The sequence below is a fragment of the Orcinus orca genome, chromosome 15 (assembly GCF_937001465.1).
Source record: "Orcinus orca chromosome 15, mOrcOrc1.1, whole genome shotgun sequence".
In the NCBI taxonomy this organism is placed as follows: Eukaryota; Metazoa; Chordata; class Mammalia; order Artiodactyla; family Delphinidae; genus Orcinus; species Orcinus orca.
In genome coordinates this window covers 80,828,576-80,849,827 of record NC_064573.1, presented here as the reverse complement: position 1 = coordinate 80,849,827, position 21,252 = coordinate 80,828,576, and the positions used below count along the sequence as shown (strand labels likewise).

The following is a 21,252-nucleotide window of genomic DNA, read 5'->3' as shown; positions in this document are numbered from 1 at the left end:
AACTATGTATACAGATGATGTCACAATTCACTAAGTCCCACACCTCCCTAAATAGTAGGGGAAGATAGTTCAATCTCATTGCTCTACTTCAGAAACTTAGTTATATCCAGGTAAGAACTCGAAGAATGTGAGCATCCATATTATAATCCATCTTGGAAAACAGACTATTTGAAGGAAGACAAATCCAAATTGAAACTGTGTGGTTTCCAGAGCAATTTATTCATTAAAGGCTACTCAATATGCCATCAACAGTTCTCCTGTGTGTATTGTGCTGATAAACTGACACTGAGAGAATTTAACAAGTTGATCATTTAATAAGTCTGAATTTATTTTCACCACATGGTATTGTACATGGTCATCTGTTGAAACAGATTTCTTTTTAACAGATCTTAGTTTAAAAAAGTCATAGATACTGTGAGTTCTGTATAAACTGCTGGACAGTAAGTTAGTTCCTTTGTTTTGACTTATAAGCCTCAACTTCACCGCAGAATAAAGAATGTAGGCCAAAGAAAGCATAATCAGTCACTCGTATAGAACAGTATTGTTTCTATAATTTGAAGCTTTCTGAATGGACGGGTTCGGGCCTGATGTAACTGTAAAAAGATTACTTAATGAATAGGCTATATGGAAATTGTACAAAATGTTATTAACTTTAATCATTAATAGCTTAAACAGCACTATGTTACTAATTGCTATTCAAACTCAAAAACCTGTTTTTGAATCCCCATAAAGGCGGCAGATGTACACAACCATGCCACCTTGTACTTAGGGGCGTGTCAATATATATTTCAACAGAAACTTTGGCTTCAGGAAAGAGTCACAAACATTTAAAATAATGGCTTTAATCGTCATTTTAAGTGTATCACAGGGGAAAGTGTGCTTTAATTAAATATACATACCAGTGATGCTGGCAAGGTTGAAAGTTACTCCTAATGTTGATAGCTATAAAAACTATCTTGTACATGATAAGACAATGAGAAAAAAAGCAATCCCTTTGAAAACAAAAAACAAAAATAGAGTTCACAGTGGTTTGTATCCAACAATATGCATTTTATGACAATAACATGTACAGATTGAGCACCCTAGGGCTCTCTTTATATCCTAAAGAAAGTGAGCATTTACATTATTCATGGGCTGTACTGAATTAAAAAAAAAGATCAGTTGTACACTCAACCCCTTAGAAAGGATAAAATGTCCTGGGGTGTACAGCTTTAACACCATCATTAAAGTTGTTTGCAAAAAGGAACAGAGAACTAAACAAAACAAAACATTTTTCCTTGGGAGTGGAGAGTCTTTCATTTGCTGTTATAACCAGCAAATACTATTCATTAAGTCAAAAATGGAAGGGGGGCCCACAAACACTTTTTGAGCAAGCTGACCAATACACATTACACTTTTAAAAATGAAGGTTATACACTATATGTTACAAGTCCGAACTAGGCAGTGTCAAAATGACATCTATTTCTTTGCTTGCTTTGTGATCATACCCCTTGGAGGTGTTACGGGCCTCGTGGCATTCGGCTTCTTTTTTTCTGCAGGTTTTAAAATCTGCAAAGATTCAAAAGACCATGCATTTTAGGAATACACTCAACCTCAAATCTTACATTTCACTCAAATCTTTTGTTAGAAAGTTTTTTGTTTAAAACTGACCCAACAACTTGGAAGGCCCCACTGGCATATTAATACAAACCAAGCTGACAAACATTTTGGTAATAAATGCTCTGATGAACAGCTAAGATATATGAGCTGAACAAATTTTGCCTCTGGATAAAATGACAATTTTTGGAAGTCACATCTTTAGGTATCCCTTCTGATGGGTGGTGGTGGGGGAGTTCTTTAGAATAGTATCCTTCAAACCCCTAGGGCAGCAGTTCCCAACCTTTTTGGCACCAGGGACCGGTTTCGTGGAAGACAGTTTTTCCACAGGGCAGGGCTGGCGGCAATAGTTCAGGCGGTAATGCGAGCGATGGATGAAGAGCGACGGAGAGTGGCAAATGAAGCCTCAGTCGCTCACCCAGTGCAGCCAGGTTCCTAACTTGGTCCCGGGGGTTGGGGACCCCTGCCCTAGGGAATCCTATCACAATCTCTGGGAGCTGCAAGCTCTCCCTGATACTTGGTTAAACACAAAAAACACCTGTTTTAAATTCAGTTAACTGATGACTGCCACATGACTTCAGTGGCTGTATTTTTGTTATGATTGGGCTAGCCTGAAGTCATACAAGTTTATTCATAACAAGTGAATGAGAAAAAGACTGAGGTAGACTTTATGTGTAAATGATTCTTTTGTGCCAAGTGAAGGCCAAATGATGTCATGGTGAATCAGTAAGAGGTTTTATAGAAATTAAACTAGAGAAAAGTGGTGGGAGAAGTGAGTAATTACATAGCACATCTGGCACATGGCAGTCAGTATTACTTTCACGTTCAAGTGGTGATTTAATTTTAGCTGAACGTTGCACTGACACTGTAGTTTTAGACTTGTAGTAAAGGAGCCATAAGCATACGAAGCTAATATATTGTGGTTTTTATGTATTTAAATATTGTAAAAACAGTTAAATTCAACACTGGAGGAAGGGTTCTATGATAATTTTTTTCCTTTAAAAGGAATTCACTCATTACTGAACTAGGACAAACACCAGTTAAGGGAAAATAAAAATTCAGTCTACTCAACATAAATGAATAGTAGGCAGAAAGTAGCACTTTTTAAAAAAATCAGTAAAATTCAGACATAATAAAAGGACACAATGCTGAAAGCATCCTCTACCTGAAAAGAACACATTAGTGTTTCGTCCACACTCATCATGGCACCTGCATTGTCAAACTCTCCACAATAATTGGGTGCAGAAAACAGAGTGACCAACTGCCTCTTTGCAAAAAATTCATATCCATCTTCAACCACCTTGGAGAGAAAACATTTTCAGTATAAGGAGCTGCAAATTTTAGGTGGGTAAAACCACTCTTCAGTTTCCCGTTGAGCCTGATATCCTGTAGGTCACACTTCCAGAGACGTTTTGTATAAATAAGCAATACCTACCCACCAAAATCAACAAGGAGAATCTGTGCTCACACACATGCTCTTAAGTGTACATGTAAAATTCAAAATCAATACCTGATGGGCTCTACATATAAGATCCAAATCATGCTTATGGAGAAATTTTGCAACCACTTCTGCACCAAATGTGAAGGACACTCCTCTGTCATTTTCACCCCAGCCTAAGACATCTTTATCGGGGTCAGACCACAAAAGATCACAAAGAAGACCTTGATCTGGTACATCAGTTGGTCGCATAATTCGCCGAATCTGCTCCATAGATTGAAGATCTGGTGATAAACCTATTAAGTGAAAAAAAAAAAAAAAAAATGAAGGAAACAGAACTTTAAAAAGGATGTTAGACCTGCTGTATAAAAAAATAAATAAAATAAAATTCAAAAATTAAAAAAATAATAATAAAAATAAAGGCTCATGTAGCAATGCTCCTTACCACTTAAAAAAATAAATAAATAAAAAGGATGTTACCACTTTAACAGCTCCATTGGTCTACAGAGACACCCAGGGACTCTTACAAAGGCTTACATTAAATCTTTGGCTACATTTTCTTATTTAGCTTTGGTTAAAAAAAGGTGGGGGGGGGGCTTCCCTGGTGGCGCAGTGGTTGAGAGTCCGCCTGCCGATGCAGGGGACACGGGTTCGTGCCCTGGTCTGGGAAGATCCCTACATGCCGCGGAGCGGCTGGGCCCATGAGCCATGGACGCTGAGCCTGCATGTCCGGAGCCTGTGCTCCACAACGGGGGAGGCCACAACAGTGAGAGGCCCGCATACTGCAAAAAAACAAAAAACCAAAAAACACGGGGGGCACTGGAACTTATTACATGCACTAATTTGCAAGGTACAGTGTGCTTAAATAGCATATGGAAAGTTACCTCAACATACAGAGCACCCTGGTGACCATTTGTAGTGACTGGGCATAGAGGATGCAGACACTCAGGTGATGTAGCTTTCTAGGAAACCAGCGCTGTCCAAGGACCATAAAATCTATCAGACCAGCTCAGATGTAGCTGCCTCTCATATGAGTTTAAAATCACATGCCCAACTCTACCAAAACCAGTTTAAGTATATAAGGAAGGCAGGGATAGTGGATTTATTAAAATATAGTGAGTTGGCTCTGATGGTTGTCTAATTTCTGATCACAGATGAAAAGAAATCCTCTTTGCAATTATTATTTTAATTACATAATATACAGCACAACCACCAAGCAAAATAACTTTTAACATCTAAGTCGAAAAATTTCTGAAAGGAAAGGATCAAAAACAGACCAAGGAGAAGTCTATTCACATATTCAGTATCCTAGAGGATCTATGGTACAGCATATTAATTGTTTAATTTTATATTCAAAAATCCTTTTGCTCTATTTTCAAAGCTGTTACAGAACCCTTAATTCCCTGTAACAAATCAATTGGGTACTCTGGACTTGTATCCAAATGATCCTGGATGTGCCAAAGTGGACCCAAGATTTAACACAGCAACATAGGAGTTACCTGACAGAGGAAGTCATCCCAATGATAACTCATTGGGATGATAAATATCAAAGTGTACACTCCTTAGAAGAGATCAAAATCTATGTGGAATTAAAATCAGCCCGCATACCTCCATGACAGCAGAATATTTTCTCATCCACGATGGCTGCTATCGGTAAACAGTTAAAGCAGTCTGTGAAAGTTTTCCATAGTTTAATGTTATATCTTCTTTTACCTGTAAAAATTTTGGGATGGTTAAAAAGAGACTGGTGTTCTGTAGGTACATTCCCTCAGGACAAGTCCTCCAAGGCAAGGTTTTGACTACCTTAAGTAAACAAAAACTATGCTTTTATTAAAAAAGAGAGAATCAGATATATATAATACTTGGAGATGTCTGATTTATAAGCAACAACTTACAGTTTCATATGAAGTATTTTAAAATTCCATGGAAGTCTGAAATCAGAATTCCAGATATAATGATTAAGGATAACCATTAAACCTCAACAATTATTTGATAACACCAACTCTGTTTGAAATCGTCTGTCTTGTCCACTCTCAACCTGCAAGTAGGTTCCTATTTCTAAAGGCAACTAAGAACTCACACATGTGCCATTATAATCTTCCTTCTGAGGAAGCCTCTGAGAGTTAACACCCATCTCATCTACCACCACCCTCAATAAGCTACTGGAACCATTTAATTCCCACCCCCCCTAAATATTCTAGTAGGAAGCACAACGACTACAGAGGAATACAGATTGCTTATTGCAGGCACACCAGGATAGCCCTAACATGCTGCACAAACACTGAGAATGCCCCCCCCCACCAAAAACGTTACAGAGTGGTTATATTCCCACCTCACCAACCCATATATTCCATGCATTCTGGAGTCACTGTGTGCTTTCCACAGGAAAACTATGTTTTGAGTAAAAAACCCACTCATAAACCCTGGAAATACAAATCTTTCTGAATTGGATGAGGAAGACCCAATTGTTAGGGTGCCTTCGTCTCCTGTACACTCCATACTAAGGTTAAAAGCACTAAAGTTAAAAGCACAATCTTACTCCTAAACCAAATTTGTCCTCAGTCTCTTCTCCATTTTCATCCTGTGGATACTGAAAGGTTTACAGCTTTCAATGTACCCTTTCTTTTGAGTTCGAGAAGGGCCCAAGCAACAGGCTTCCTGAGCCACATCTTCCACTCCACAGCAAATCAAGTCAGGGAGAAAGTTTAGCACAGGTTTGAAACGCAATGCAAATTCAACAAACGTTTGACTTCTCCCTTTGCAGAGGAGGATTTCTGTTTTTTCTCCTAATAGTTTATGTTTCTCTATGACTGGGTATAACCCTCACCATGGTTCACCCTGTTTTGTATTTCTTTGGAGGCCACTAATTCCCTTTGTCCCACATCTTCCTTCACTGGAGTTTTCTGGAAGCCTAACGGAATTCCTCTCTACAAAAGCCTGAAGGGGAACCTGTGCACCTCCAATTTCCAACAATGGTAATAATACAAGAACAGGGCTGGGCTGTCCTAACCCCTATGTATAAAAGTGATTTGGTTCTGTCTCCATTTTCTACTGAAGCCTGTCTCTGAACAACATTCCAATGGCTCCCCTAGATTTTTCCTTTGCTCAGATGCTGCATTTGCCAGTGCCAACAGATTCTCTTCCTTCTTGAAATCTGCTTCACTCCTTGATTCTTTAGTTTCACAACGCACTCCAGCTACTCTTATGGATTCCTTTGCTATTTTTGTTGGCTTCTCTATCAAAAATTAAGATCCTTGGGCTTCCCTGGTGGCTCAGTGGTTAAGAATCCGCCTGCCAATGCAGGGGACACAGGTTCCAGCCCTGGTCCAGGAAGATCTCACATGCCGCGGAGCAACGAAGCCTGTATCCCACAACTAGTGAGCCTGCGCTCTAGAGCCCACGAGCCACAACTACTGAGCCTGTGTGCCACAAGTACTGAAGCCCGCGGGCCTAGAGCCCATGCTCCGCAACAAGAGAAGCCACTGCAATGAGAAGCCCGCGCACCACGACGCAGAGTAGCCCCCGCTCACCGCAACTAGCAAAAGCCCGCACACAGCAACAAAGACCCAATGCAGTCAAAAATAAATAAATTTAAAAAAAATTAAGATTCTTCCTCCTGTTGTCTCTGAGCATCTTAACTAAGTCCTGGGCTCCTGCTTCCTCTCCTCTCTACACTTCCTCCCTAAGGCCACTTCAGACCACTAGGAGCATCTGGCTCCAGGATTCCTGGATAATTGCCAAGGTCTCTTCAAGCTTCCAAATCCTCAGATTCTGAGCCAGAACCCCTAATGCAGTTTCCTATTACTATAGACCAGACAGCTCTGGTATCAGGAAAGTATAACACACATTCACATTTTATCCAACAACAGATACCTCGGCTATTCCAGGACTACAGTCATAAAATTGGGGGTGGAGGGAGAAATTGTAGCAGAGTGCTTGTTACACTTAGGAAATAAGTCTACCACATAAAACAGTGGTTTTTAAATTGTTCCATGGAAATTTCCATTTGAATAAAATTTTTCAGTACAATAAAATTTTTTAAAAATTATCAAGGTTTTTAAAAAAAGTCAGCAAAGCATCAACTGAAAGCCACCTAAGTCAAGAACACTTTTAGGCCCACAAATTATACCTGCCTGATGGGAGAGGGGAAAGCTGGAGTACAAGGTCATTACATCAGTCTTAAGGACGAACAAGAGTCAAAACTAATTCCAATCAGTGCTGACCTTCTAAATCATAGGGCCTCACATTAAACAGAAACAAAAATGATGTAGCCAATACCTTTAGACTAGGATATATGCCGCAAGGAAGAGATCTTACGGATTTGAACTTCGTTAATGAAAACAACAAAATACTTGCTAACAGCTGTGTAAAAAGGAACCTGTTCTAAAAAGTAGTACCTGTAACAAATACCTAAAACAAAATTATAAAATTCTCTGCCTCTCATTTCATTACCTAAGGAGTAGTAACTAACTGCCTTACTAGTACTTCTCTAATAGACTCATTGTCAATATCAAGTATCTCTCCTGCCCAACTCAGGTGTCCCAGTCAGTTCAGAAACCACAGTATTTTTCTTCTTGGTAATCCCTCCTGCCTCATCCTGTTTTGTTTTGTTTTAATTTTTTACTGAAGTATAGCTAATTTCCTCCAGCCTCATCTTATGAGCTGGGTCTCAGGGCCATAGACATACATATATAGTCATGTAAGAGGTTGCGAGTACGAGGGCCAAGTTTATAAACATAACCTTTCTAGCAATGTACTTCTAACAAATACGCTAGTTGAACACATCTATGTGAAACTGAGATGGAAAAACACCATACCCTGAGAGACTATAGGTCATTATTACAGTCTAGGGGAGGGTCACAGTGACAATGCTTTACCAGTCTTGTTATAATTATACTGGCAAGTGCTAGTAATTCAAATTCCTTTTCCTCCCAGCCTGAACCCTCCTGCTGGCAGAAATGATGAATACAAAAGGAAGATGGAGGTAAGGATTTTTTTTAAATTAAAAAAAAATTTTTTTATAGTTACTTAAAAACAGCAGCACCAACAATAAAACTCTCCACCAAAACTGATTATTTTCAAGGCTTTAAGAAACTTGTTTCTGGGACTTCCCTGGTGGCACAGTGGTTAAGAATCCACCTGCCAATGTGGGGGACATGGGTTCGAGCCCTGATCCGGGAAGATCCCACATGCCATGGAGCAACTAAGCCCATGCGCCACAACTACTCAGCCTGCATTCTAGAGCGCACGAGCCACAACTACTGAAGCCTGTGCGCCTAGAGCCCGTGCTCCACAACGAGAAGCCACTGTAATGAGAGGCCCGTGCACTGCAACGAAGAGTAGCCCTGCTCTCCGCAACTAGAGAAAGCCTGTGAGCAACAACGAACACCCAACTCAGCCAAAAATAAACAATAAAAGAATAAATAAGTTTAAAAAATTAAAAAAAAAAAAGACTCTTGTAAAAAAATTTTTTTTTTTTTGTGGTACGCGGGCCTCTCACTGTTGTGGCCTCTCCCGTTGCGGAGCACAGGCTCCGGACGTGCAGGCTCAGCGGCCATGGCTCACTGGCCCAGCCGCTCCGCGGACCGGGGCACGAACCCATGTCCCCTGCATTGGTAGGCGGACTCTCAACCACTGCACCACCAGGGAAGCCCTACAAATATTTTTAATTAGCTTCCCCCCCCCCCAATTTTGTTTTCTCCTTTCAGCACAATTTCAGATAGTAACTGCTATTTTTCCTGGGGTGCAGATGTGCCAGAAGGAAAAAAACTATATTACAAATTACAAAAAGTAATTATTTGTATATTGCAAGTTTCCATTTACATGAAATGTCTAGAAAAGGCAAACCTATAGAGACAGAAAGTAATTAGTGCTTGCATAGGGCTGTGGTGATGGTTGCATAACTATGAATTCACTTAATCACTGAATTGTACACTTAAGATGGATGAAGTTTACAAAATCAGATTTTATCTCAAAGTTGTCAAAAACGAAGCTAATTATATGGACAGATTCTCAGAGTTGTACTAAGAATTAAATTATCTGTGACTATTCATCACAAAAATTATCTTAAAGAAATCATCACTGTGATCGCTACTTCCTAATCTAATCATCACATCATACAAGAATCCAGGGGATTATTATATGGCAATGAGTGCTATTCTTTACACCAAGAAAGAAAAACCAGGATAAAAACAAGTTAATGAACTAGTAAACATGAGAAATTACAACACTACATCTAAACTCGCAAATCCTAACAGAAATATGTTCAGTTTATGACCAAGAATCTCAATTTGAGTAAATCTTCCTTAGACGTAGAAAGTACTTACATTCATCATAAAATCCATAAATTCTATTGATGCTGGCACATTCGTGGTTTCCTCTGAGAAGAAAAAAATTCTCGGGATATTTGATTTTGTAAGCCAATAAGAGGCAAATAGTCTCCAATGACTGCTTTCCCCTGTCCACATAGTCCCCAAGAAACAGGTAGTTGCTTTCTGGCGGGAAACCACCGTACTCAAAAAGTCGAAGCAAATCATAGTATTGTCCATGGATATCACCTAGAAGCAAGAATTCTGTTACATACTGTCTTCATACATATAGTCCAAACCACTAACATTACTAATTTCCAAACTTGTATCATATTTAGTTCAACTGAGCTTAGTGATAATTTTAAGTGTATGTGTGTATCCAGACTCTCACACAAAACTCAACTAATTGAGAATTTATTTTATGGAAAGGATTATTAATGCCTAGGCAGGGCTTCTTGCCAAGTAACACGGTTTTCCTTTCAGGTTGGCTGATCAATATCAGATCTCCCACAGCTCAGTCTCTGGGGATCGTGTCAGCAGAAGTGCTGCACTCTTAACAAGCCCTGGCCCGGTGTGAACAAAGGTGTACACACAGTACACCCACCAATGCATCTGGCTTTCAATGTCTCCCTGCTAGATAATGCCAAAGAGCATTTTACTTAAAAACAAAAACAAACACCACAAGATTCATCAATGCAGTCAAATATGTTAGAAGAATAAATATAGTATTTCTCAGATAAGAGTTTAGTTTTTATACCAGTTATCTGTATCTATCATGTAGAAACAGAACTACAAAACGGCATATTTTTAGGCATAACCAGTGTTGCTTTAAGCTTAAATATAATCCCTATATACTCATAATTCAGGCCTTTTTTTGGCTCTCCATTCTGTTTCATTTCTTTCCTTTCTTCTGCAATGTTTATATTCGTTTAGTGAAATAATTTTAAGAAAATGCGAAGTACGTCTAAGCACATTAAGTCCATTAGAGGTATTTATTCTAAAGCTACAATTATTTAATTTTAAGTAGTTCCAGGTTACTCATAAATAGTAAATGATTTTGTTGGCTAACACAAGGTCATCTATATATCCTTGACTCAGTCCATCAATCACGTAACCAAAGATAACTGTTAGTGTGCCAAAACTTACCACATATTTTGAGTGGTGCTTCAAGTTCTAGTAGGATAGGCTGACTGAGAAAGATCTCTCTGGACTTTAAGCACAATCCTCTGATTTCATTCTCCTGTAGCTGGACATTCTTACCAGGCTTGGACCCTCTCACTGTAGGGGAGAAAAACCCCAATTCAGTCAAGAGAAGTCAAAATAAGATTTAACGTAAAAATTAAAAATATCGGAAAAGGTAGAAGTTTTAAATAAAGAGGAGGCAAAAACATAGTTTAACTACTTTCTGGCTAGGCTTTATTTTCAGGACACTTATAAAGAACATGATTTTAATGCCTAATTACAATCTTAAAATCTTAAGACAGGATTTCAGAGATTTAGTTGCATTTTCTACACCAAGGTAAGACTTCTTTACAGTATCCTGATCAAGGGGTCAACCTCTCTGTGTATGAATACTGTTAGAAAAGTCTTATCGCTTGCGAAATCAGACTCCCCCTGGGCACAGCTCAAGGCCTCAGTTCTGCATCCAAGACATACAATTGGCCTGGTTCACCTATAACCCGCCCACCAGGCCAGCTCTTTTTGCCTCTCTGTCTTGTCTTCCCTTCTCCAGCCTTATAAATGAATTAGTATTTGTGTAGCAGGAGATTTTAGAGATTGTCATGTTACTGAGTTGGTTCTAAGAATTCCTCGTTTTAAAATGTGAGATTGGAAATGCTCATCTCCCCTCTCAATCAGTGTTTTTCAGAGGTCCACAGGTCTCTCAAGGGTCCCAGATTTATCTATGAAAAAACTTAAGTGTTGTTTTCATTTCATTAAAACACACTGTATGCTTGCTGTGCATATTTTGCTGTGCAACTTTCTGGGCCTGCATTTGTGAATACAATCATGCCTCTACAGGGCAAAGGATGTCAGCATGTGCTGTGAGAAAGGTATCCTAGTAATTTGAACAGATAAAAATTGAGAAAAGGCAAAAAGAAATCATGGCACAGCACCAAGTGTCCTAAACTCCCAAGTGCCCGCATCAGAGCACTCTGAATGCTACTTACTATCAAAATGAAGTACTATCAAAGTGAAGTACAAGATATCCTCTGGCCTTATAACAATTCATTTATCAGCAGGTAAGTAGTAGTAGGAAATAAAATTGTTTTGATTCCAGTTGTAACAGACTAGACAGTTATTAAATACATAATAAATAGCACTGAATTGCTAAATTTACCTTAATTTCACAGTTATGAACTGGCCTGCTTGCCAAAAACTCACAATCAAAGTCTTAATACTTGTTATGTACAAAAGACTTATGAAAGCAAGCATTCTCCAAATTAGAATTGAAGCAAAAACTCCGGACCAGACTAAATACAAAACTAAGGCTACACTACATCTTTCCACCATTAAACCCAATATAAAGTGATGAGCAGATTAAATCAATGCTGTTAATTTAAATTTTATCAGTTTTGGAGGCTTGCTTTGTATTCAAAATCACAAAATCATTTGGCCTAATAGCTGAACAAGAGCAACAGGTTTAACTGGTTTGTATCTAACTTTGTTCTGTAAATATCTAAGTAACATTACAGAGTAATAAAAACTACAAGTAAAAAACTCTGATGCCTGTTGAGAATTTTTTTCCATTAAAAAGGGCTGTGTCCAAGTTTGAGAAATACTGTCTTAGGGGAAGCCATCCTTCAGCCTGAATAGCCACTGAAACTGAATTCCCTGAAGAAACAAGTTTTGAGCAGAAATGGAAGGGTGTTATTTTTTTTCAATGAAAGACAATAAATAAGAAAGGATGACACGTGAGAAAGAGTCAAACTCTTGAAGGGCACACAAAAAAGAAAATGTTGAGTGCACTGAACTGGGAGCCAGAAGCCCCAAGTTTCTGTCTTGATTTTATAGCTTGGGAAAATCACCTCTTTGGACTCCAAAATATGTTAACTAAACTAAATGACTACCAGTCTCATTCTGATCAAATATTAAGAAACAAGAAGCAATTAAAGGGAAAGCATAGTAAGGATAATCTTTTGAGGGAATTATGCAAAATAGACACATATATAATATTTACAACAGCAACTGAGCTATTTGTACAACAAAAAATGATTTTTTTTTCAGAACCAAAGTAATTTTTTCTCTCTAGACACACAAAGGAGAGAATTCAAGAAACACTCCCAATGGAAAGATGGTGGGATCCCTGCTTCACTGGCCAGAAAACCCCAATCATTAGTGATTTTACCACAAGTCAGCCAGAAGCTTGGGCAGACTGCCCAACAGGAAACTTTATTTTTGGCTAGGGGACTCCTAGATGCTTCTGGTTTCAACCAGAATCTTTTTCAGAAGAGCCCCCACACCTGTAAGTGAACAGCCCACTCTAAGTCTTTTGGGAGAATATGTAATAACTGACTTACACCTATAAGGAACACACAGGCTATTCTTTTAATATGAATGCTATCATATTACACCAATGCCATCAGATTAAATCAATGCTAATATAAATTTTACTGGATTTGGAGGCTTCCCACTACCACCATTAGACATAGTTCATGGTAATTTTAGTCCTCTTATTCTGCTTGTCCCTCAAGTGGGAGTGTACAGAGATTAGTAAAGAACAGTACTGACAATTTAAAAAGTATTCCTAATGTGGAGTGAGAATTTTTTTTTAATTGGGGTACTGTTGTTTTACAATGTTGTGTTAGTTTCTACTGTACAACAAAGTGAAGTAGAGATCCCTGTGCTATACAGCAGGTTCTCATTAGTTACCTGTTTTATACCTATTAGTGTGTATGTGTTAATCCCAATCTCCCAATTCATCCACCACCCACCCCCTGCCCCTTGGTGTCCACAGTTTGTTCTCTACCTCTGTGTCTCTACTTCTGCCTTGCAAACAGGTTCATCTGTACCATTTTTCTACATTCCACATATAGGCATTGGAGTGAGGATTAAATGCAGTTTTTCCAGAACAAATCAAGATATATTTTATATTTGATGAACAGCACTCATTAAAAACAACATAGTCCCAAAGCTTCTTAAATTCCCTACAATTAGCTCAAAAAATAAAATTATAAAAATAGAAACTGCCAAAACCATCTACCAACTGGCGAATACCTGCTCATTTTTCGTGACCGCTTAGATATCACTTCACTCTGGAAAACCTCTTAGCCATCTCCTCTCCCCTCAACAAGGCTGCTTTATGCTTTCTGAAATGCTCTCACAACACCTGGTCACCGCCCAGCACATACTGTGTATTATAATTGCCAGTCTGCTTCCACCTATTCATCTGGACCTCCTGGTAGAATGTAAACGCCAGGACCACATCACTTGCTCTGCAGTGTACATGCCCATGGTCAGTACATGGTAGGTGCACAAAATCTGTTGCATGAATGAAGTCTGAATAAATCTCTGTTAATTTGTGGCATTACAATTAGCGTGCATTCCAAGCTATATACTTTTTTTTTTTTTTTGCAGTACGCGGGCCTCTCACTGTTGTGGCCTCTCCTGTTGCGGAGCACAGGCTCCGGACGTGTAGGCTCAGCGGCCATGGCTCATGGGCCCAGCCGCTCCGCGGCATGTGGGATCTTCCCGGACCGGGGCACGAACCCGTGTCCGCTGCATCGGCAGGTGGACTCTCAACCACTGCGCCACCAGGGAAGCCCCCAAGCTATATACTTTTGATTAGCAAAAAACAAGAACAAAAATTGTGTCTGTGCCTTAAAATTACAAAGCAATAGTGTCATTTCCCCATAGGCTTTACTAGAGTTTCTAGTTTAGCACATAACTGTTTTTGTCATTTTACAAATTCATAAGCAATAATAAAGATGAAAAAGTGAAAAAAAAGGAATTTGTTCTTCATTAAACTTCTAAACCAAAGGAGTTTTTATAGGACAAACTACTGAAACTCCAACATACATTGCTCCCTAAGAAAAATTTGATATGGGATATAAAATCATAAGGCATCCTTACATACAGGAAGCATTAAATAAGAACTAAATGATGTAATCTGTTTAAGACTTTCAATATTCATTTTTACCATGCTTCATTCAAATATTCAACAAAATAGTTGCTGGGCACCACTACATGCCAGACCCTGTGTTGGATGCTGGGGATACCCGGGCAACAGGACAGACAACTCTGTCCTTTTTCTTGAGAGGTTTACATTCTAGTGGAGGATGCACAAAATAAGACAAACTAGGTAACCGCAGATTATTATAAACGCTGTAGCTAAAACTAGCCATCCATAAAAACTATAAAACTAAAAGTTTATCTCAGGGACATCTTCAATACCATTAAAAACACAAAGCCTTGAATTTCTACTTTATCGCTATTAGCTACAAAGAAAATATGCAAACAGTACAGCTCTGCTCAATAAAATCAGTCACTACTTCATGGTTTAAAACCCTCACTGTGCTCTCTGCATGATGGGAGAAACCTACACAAAAAGGAGACCCTAGGTGGGAAACTCAAGGGCTGTCTCCTCATGATACCTTCCTAAGTAGTAGTTCAAACTGCATGTATCAAATTATTTCAACAATTGCCAACAGAATCCAAAATATTCCAACAAATATGAATTCCATTTTCCAGGTGGAATGTTTCTCATAATTCCAGGTGCTAGGCACTGCATGGAAATAAAATCAGCAGGCACAGTGAACATAGGTAGGTTAGTGATTGATATATCAAAATGGTCAACTTAGATCCTAAACTTAGATCTTAAACATGTGACTTCTCTCTCTTTTTTTTGCTGCACCGTGCGACTTGTGGGGGAACAGCTTATGGGATCTTAGTTCCCAGACCAGGGATTGAACCCGAGCCCTCGACAGTGAGAGCTCAAAGTCCTAACCACTGGACCGCCAGGGAATTCCCAAACGTGTGATTTTTGAGCGAAAACTTTTCTTTATCTGGTTAAAATGGTAGATTCAGAAAAAAATGCACTATGGCTGTTACCAGCAAGGACTGCTCTGTTCTAACTTATCTGATCATTTATTTATCTGGCAAATCACTAACATGAGCACATGATAAAAACTCCCATGCAATTTTACTGAAAACAAACTGATAAAAACCTGATATAATAAAAGAATGTCATTGGTGATTATTTGCAATGCCAGCTTTTTCTCACAAAACAACATTAACTTTTCTGACAGCCTGGTAACAAAGCAGAGATGAAAACCATAGAGGGAAATTTAAGACTACTCTGGGATTATTTATGAGGAATAAGCAAGTATTCTTCTTGCCCCTTAACTGTTAAAAGAAGATCATAGGGCTTCCCTGGTGGCGCAGTTGTTGAGAGTCCGCCTGCCGGTGCAGGGGACATGGGTTCGTGCCCCGGTCGGGGAAGATCCCACATGCCGCGGAGAAGCTAGGCCTGTGAGCCATGGCCGCTGAGCCTGTACGTCCGGAGCCTGTGCTCCGCAGCGGGAGAGGCCACAACAGTGAGAGGCCCACGTATCGCAAAAAAAAAAAAAGAAGATCATAGAAAAGGAATAGCATAACCACCAAAAAGCCTCAGCTGAACTATAATCAAGTTTTAAAACCTAAAACTGGCACAACCGGTGTAAAAATAAATCAACAGAGATTTTGCTAACAAGATAATCCTATTAAAGTAGGTGGCAATCTTAACAATATGCCACATCATATTCATTTCAGTGACAATCAATAACCTCACAATATCTGACAGATTTAGGAAAATAAAACCTCAAACCAAAGCAAACAAAAAACAGTGAATATTTGTAACATTAAAACTTTCCTGCAAACAATGGAGTTCTTTTCTACAAAAAATATAAGCCACAAAAATGTTAATCGAGAATCACTTGGTTTCTCTGCAAAGTCACCAGCAGGAAGACATCCACTTTCTGGCCATCTTAATTTCTAAACCACCCCTCCCCCATCCTGACTTTCCTAACTGCTGGTGTTACACTTTGGGCATTTAAAGGTGATACCAATTTTCTCAAGGCAGATAATCAGGATATAGCTGCAAAACACTGTCTATTGCTCTCAGTAAAGAACGTTGAGTTTTCTACATCTAGAGTGAAGCCAATTTATTGAAAAATGTTTAACTCTCTACAGTCTAGCCACCAATTCTGATAAACTACCACTGATTAGACTTCACATCTGAACCTACGTTTGTAATGAGTGGTTTTCACTTTCATAAGCCTTAGTATCAGTGACATACACTCTCCTCTAAATGAGGGATGCCAGTAAACCCCAGAGTAGGGGTGAAATTGGAGATTTCAGATAAAACATCAAGACCATTAAGTAAATCATCTATTTTTACATGCTTTGGATACAGTGGTCTGATCCTAAAACATAAAAATTTGTCCCAGAATTCTAAACTCCAAAGAGATTGAATCCTTCCTTTTTCTTCTTGAATAAGATTTTCCAGCTTCCTCATTTACAAAACAATTCATATCAGAATATTATCTCCTTCACAATTCAATCTTTAAGGTCTACTAACAGCCGCGATGGTAAATTAAGTGAAATGATTTCCCTGCTTCAAGATCAGTAATCCTCACCCTAGTCAAGCAGACTGACTGGCACATACTTTTGCAGAATAGGTTATTATAGGACTGCAGTTTCCCAGATATAAAACAATCTCACCAACCTCTACCGCAGACGGGCTACCAATGCATGGCGCAGCATGGCATGCATTTCCCCAGCTTGGAGGAGGAGAGCCTGGCCTCCTGCTCCTAGGGCTAACATTCCCTCCCCTCAAGCACAACAGAATGACACACACCACCCCGTTAGATTTCACTGCTGGGTCTAACATTCCCTCCCTCAAGCACAACAGAATGACACACACCATCTCATTAGATTTCACTGCTGCCTCCTGCTACTGACAGGCGAGGAGGCACTGTGGGCACAAGGAGAGTAATCCTTTCCATGCTGTGGTTTAGGATTGGTGCAAGCTTCTGATCATGCCTCTAAAAGAGCTTTCTTGCCTTACCTTATAGGAGAGGACGCGGCATACAACTGACATGCGGGAGGGGTGGGAAGAGCAGGGGGCTCACAACACAGACTTCTTGTAATTTAGAGTATTAGTAACACATTACTTTAATATTACTGTCTTTATCAGCAAAATGCCCTATGATCATTGATTCCAAGAAAAGCCTCTAATGGGTGAAATTATCTGATGTGAAGAAAAAATAATTGCAGAGGTCTCATTAGAAAAGATTATTTTTGTTTTCTTTGGTCAGCATTTTAAGATTTTTTTTTTCTTTTTGCCATTACGATTGTCCTTTATTATCTCCAGGACCCCAGTCTTTTAAACATTACAATATAAACATATTTCATTTCACACCGAATATCTAAACACATGGGTTACTTTTACAAGTCAGAGGATTAAGTTAGTAAACGCTGAGGGCCAGGGCTGAGGTCATATTTAAATCACTAAAGCAAGTCAAGCAATTGTGCAGAGCTTGGCACAGTCTTTCAGTTTGACAACTGCCAGCTTCAGAGCCAAGATGCTTCTGGCAAATCAGGATGTGAAAATAAGTTACAACTGCCTGCTGTGCAAGAAAATAGCTAGCCATCACCGCTCCCCAAACGAGATCACTTACAAAGTTACTCTGCCTCAAACCTCACTTTTCTCCAACACAGTAGGACTATGAGACAAATCAGCAGCTGGCTTATTCTCTAAATCCAAAGTTTTACTGTGCAGTTATTTAAATAAGTGAACATGAATGATATGAAGGAGTGACAACCTTAAGGTTTTATCACCCACAAGGCAGAGATCTTCTCAGGTGGGTTGCAGAAGTGATGCCTCCTTAAGGAAAATCCACTAAAAAGTTTAGAGTAGAAAAGAACTGCAAAGCTGTAGTGACTAAAATCTAAAACCAACACGGTATTCTCCTAAATAAGACTTCACTTTTGAATGGTCTTTTTAGTACTATTACCGAACTACTTCTCACTTAGCTTGTACAGTCCTCCACCTTAAAAAAGGAGACAATCTCTAACATGTAAACAATTCTAACAAGGCCACAAAACTCACATTTCCCTCCATTTTCAGATATACTCAAATCTTCATTAGAATTTTTACAGGAAAAAGTTTGTGGGGCATTAAAAAAAGGAATCACAGAAATTATCAACCTTTTCTACCTTGGATTATATATATTCTCAATGGATCATTTTCAACCCTTTCCCTGCCCATTTAACACTGACTAGAAAAGAAGGAAATTTACGTCTGTTGAGCAGCTAGCTTATTCCCGAGGAATTAAAACACAATGCTTTATTAATTTCAATGAAAAAAATGAAATGTTAAAAAAAATCTGGTTTTCAAGTACAAAACATGTATAGAAATTATTAATAAACAAAGACTGATCTCATTATAAATAATCCAAGTTTATCAAGGCAAATTTCTTGGCACAATTTAAAAAACAAGATTAAAATTAACAAAATATTATATGAATACAGAGTTATGGGCAACCCTGGACTTAACAAGACTTACCTAATCTTAAAATTCTAATGTTTCTAATCCATAGATTCCATTTTTTCCTGCCTTCTCAACGAAATAAAGTCAGCTCTTAACTAGTCGCACGTGTCCCTGCACAGATATGCAGAATTTACAATTTTTGAATGAAAAACAAAATTTTAAGTTCTTTTCCTATTGCAAACTGTTTAATCCATTTCTGACCCACTGCTGCCTCACATAAATCGAAGAACTGTAGTAACTAGTATTAAAAGTGTGGTTCTTTGGTTTGCAGGGCAGAAGTTGAGACACAGATGTAGAGAACAAGCGTATGGACACCAAGGGGGGAAAACCCCAGTGGGTGGGGATGGTGGTATGCTGAATTGGGCAATTGGGATTGACATGTATACACTGATGTGTATAAAATTGATGACTAATAAGAACCTGCTATATAAAATAACAATAATAAAAAGAGAAAATAAATACATTCATGAAGGTGCAAAAAAAAAAAAGTGTGGTTCTTAAATAAATGCCAGGTACTGAACAAATAAGGTTTTCACCCACAAATGGCAGCAACATTTCAGGGGTCTATTTAATGGGTTTTTCTTTTAAGAAACTATAAAATGAAAAAACCTTACAGAGATTAAGAAGAGATATTTTTAGGAGTTTCATTCTAATGACTTAAACAAAAGATCTGCAAATTCTAACACCAGAACTGCCCAACTGTTTATGCTCTCGACTCCATCTCTCACAGCATTTATAGTCCAACAATACTTAGAAATGTACAAAGACAAAAAGCAGTTAAAACTCAGCCAAATCTACATTATCCAGTATTCAAATTAAGAAAGGGATCTGAATTCTTTCAAAGTTTGGAATTAGATGTTAGTATTGATAGATGTACTCTGGAATTTGGGGGGTCGTGAGGGGTGATTTCATTTCGGCGTCCCTCCTTAAAATCTGAATTTCATCCGTCTCCCACATCAATATAAATCAATCGCCAGGCACCTCACGAGTCTTAGGTCAGCCAATATTTAAGATTTTTTTTAACCTTTGCTCAACCACTTGACACCTCCTTCCTTCATACATAGGGTGACTTGAATGACTTCTAGCTCCTGGCTGCCAGGGTTTGAAACTTGACTGTTACTGTGTGACCTTGGTCAAGTGACTTCACTTCTTTGAGTCTTATCTTCCTCTGAAAAACAGTAAAATATAGTAGCACCTACCTCGTAAGGTTGTTGGGAGTATTACATGAAATCTGTGTAAAGTGCTCCAAAAAATGCCTGACACACAGTAAGCGCTTTAGAAGCGCTAGCTAATATCATGACTGTATTTATCCGATGAACGCAAAGCGCTTACAGAGCCTGGCACATTGGAAAGATCCTAACGAAACTGTCATCACTGCTGGCTTCTCGGTTCAGAGGCACGTTCAGAAAAGAGCGCGGAGACCTCTTCAAGATAAGGACAACTTAAAAAGAGTATTTGGAAGGGCAGGAGAATATGAGTTCCAACATCCCCTTGAGATATGAACGTTCGTCACCAAATAACAAGTAATGGGCCCCTCGACCCCAGCCTCACAAAAAATAAAAATGAGCAGGATAGGAAAGAAGCCCCCAAGCCCGGTGGAATCCATATCCCCATCATGTTGCTTTCCAAGAGAACGAGGACCAGAAAGTTCGTAACGTGCCGTCCTGTAAGTTGGACTGGGGCCCCCAACCTTCATCCAAAGATTGGTCGGGTGTGCGGGGCGCACTGGGGTACGTACCGGAAACGTGGGGGTGGGGAGCGGAGTTTTCAAATTTCAAGGCCAGTAGGACGGCTGCACCCTCGTGCAATGAATGAGTGGAGCCAGGAGTGTCCGCGGGTTGGCCCAAGTGCGGAACCCCGGGCAGCCTCCCTCCCGCTGCAGCCCCCGGCCCGCGGGCGAACTCGCGGGGCTCACTCCTCTCGGCGCTGCAAGTCCAAAAGGCCTCCCAAATCCCCCTCCCCCCGCGAGTCCCCGGAGCCGCCCGCCGCCCCCTTCACCTTCCAGCAGCCGTTGGATGATGCTGTCGATGTTGAGCTTATCTATATCCGCCATCGCCTTCCCACCGCCGACCCTCCCGCAGTGGCGCCGCCGCCGGCTCGCGCCCGGGATTTACACCTCCTTTCCCACGCCACGAGCACAGAGATGGTGGTGGCGGCGGTGGCAAAAGCCGCGGCGGGTCCCCCCCAACCGCCCCACTCCCTGCTTCCTCCTTCTCTCCCCACTGGAACCACGAGAAGAACAAAATGGCCGCCGACTCCTCAGCCAGCCTCGGGCGGCGCACGGATGTGCGCGGGGAGTGCAGCGGCAGGGCCGGGACTTCTTTGTGGGCCATAGGGCACCCGGGATGGGGCGGGGCCAGAGCGCGGAAAGGGGGCGGAGA

The 21,252-nt window shown here is 39.9% G+C and overlaps 1 protein-coding gene and 1 long non-coding RNA gene across 2 annotated transcripts; both read right to left on the bottom strand.

Moving 5' to 3' along the window:
• Window positions 1-294: 294 nt before the first annotated feature.
• Window positions 295-21,152, bottom strand: PPP1CC (protein phosphatase 1 catalytic subunit gamma). Its single transcript, XM_012535525.3, has 7 exons — window positions 20,870-21,152; window positions 10,489-10,620; window positions 9,361-9,591; window positions 4,643-4,747; window positions 3,107-3,330; window positions 2,762-2,896; window positions 295-1,548 (listed from the first exon to the last, which is right to left on the bottom strand). Exons 1-7 carry the CDS (start codon window positions 20,922-20,924, stop codon window positions 1,459-1,461), a joined length of 972 nt encoding a protein of 323 aa, XP_012390979.1. The 5' UTR covers window positions 20,925-21,152; the 3' UTR covers window positions 295-1,458.
• On the bottom strand, window positions 18,176-20,723 carry LOC125961313 (uncharacterized). The gene is made up of 2 exons (XR_007471862.1): window positions 20,610-20,723; window positions 18,176-20,039 (listed from the first exon to the last, which is right to left on the bottom strand). It is a non-coding gene; the product is annotated as an uncharacterized LOC125961313 (long non-coding RNA).
• Window positions 21,153-21,252: the final 100 nt, after the last annotated feature.

What these genes read in the sequence shown, in the direction of transcription:
- PPP1CC (XM_012535525.3), bottom strand. Translation starts at nt 20,924, where the DNA reads ATGGCGGATATAGATAAGCTCAACATCGACAGCATCATCCAACGGCTG. An exon ending in AGCACCACTCAAAATATGTG is followed by an intron (nt 9,592 to 10,488) that starts GTAAGTTTTGGC and finishes TCTTGCTTCTAG; the next exon opens with GTGATATCCATGGACAATAC. An exon ending in CACTAATGTGTTCTTTTCAG is followed by an intron (nt 1,549 to 2,761) that starts GTAGAGGATGCT and finishes GAATCTTTGCAG; the next exon opens with ATTTTAAAACCTGCAGAAAA.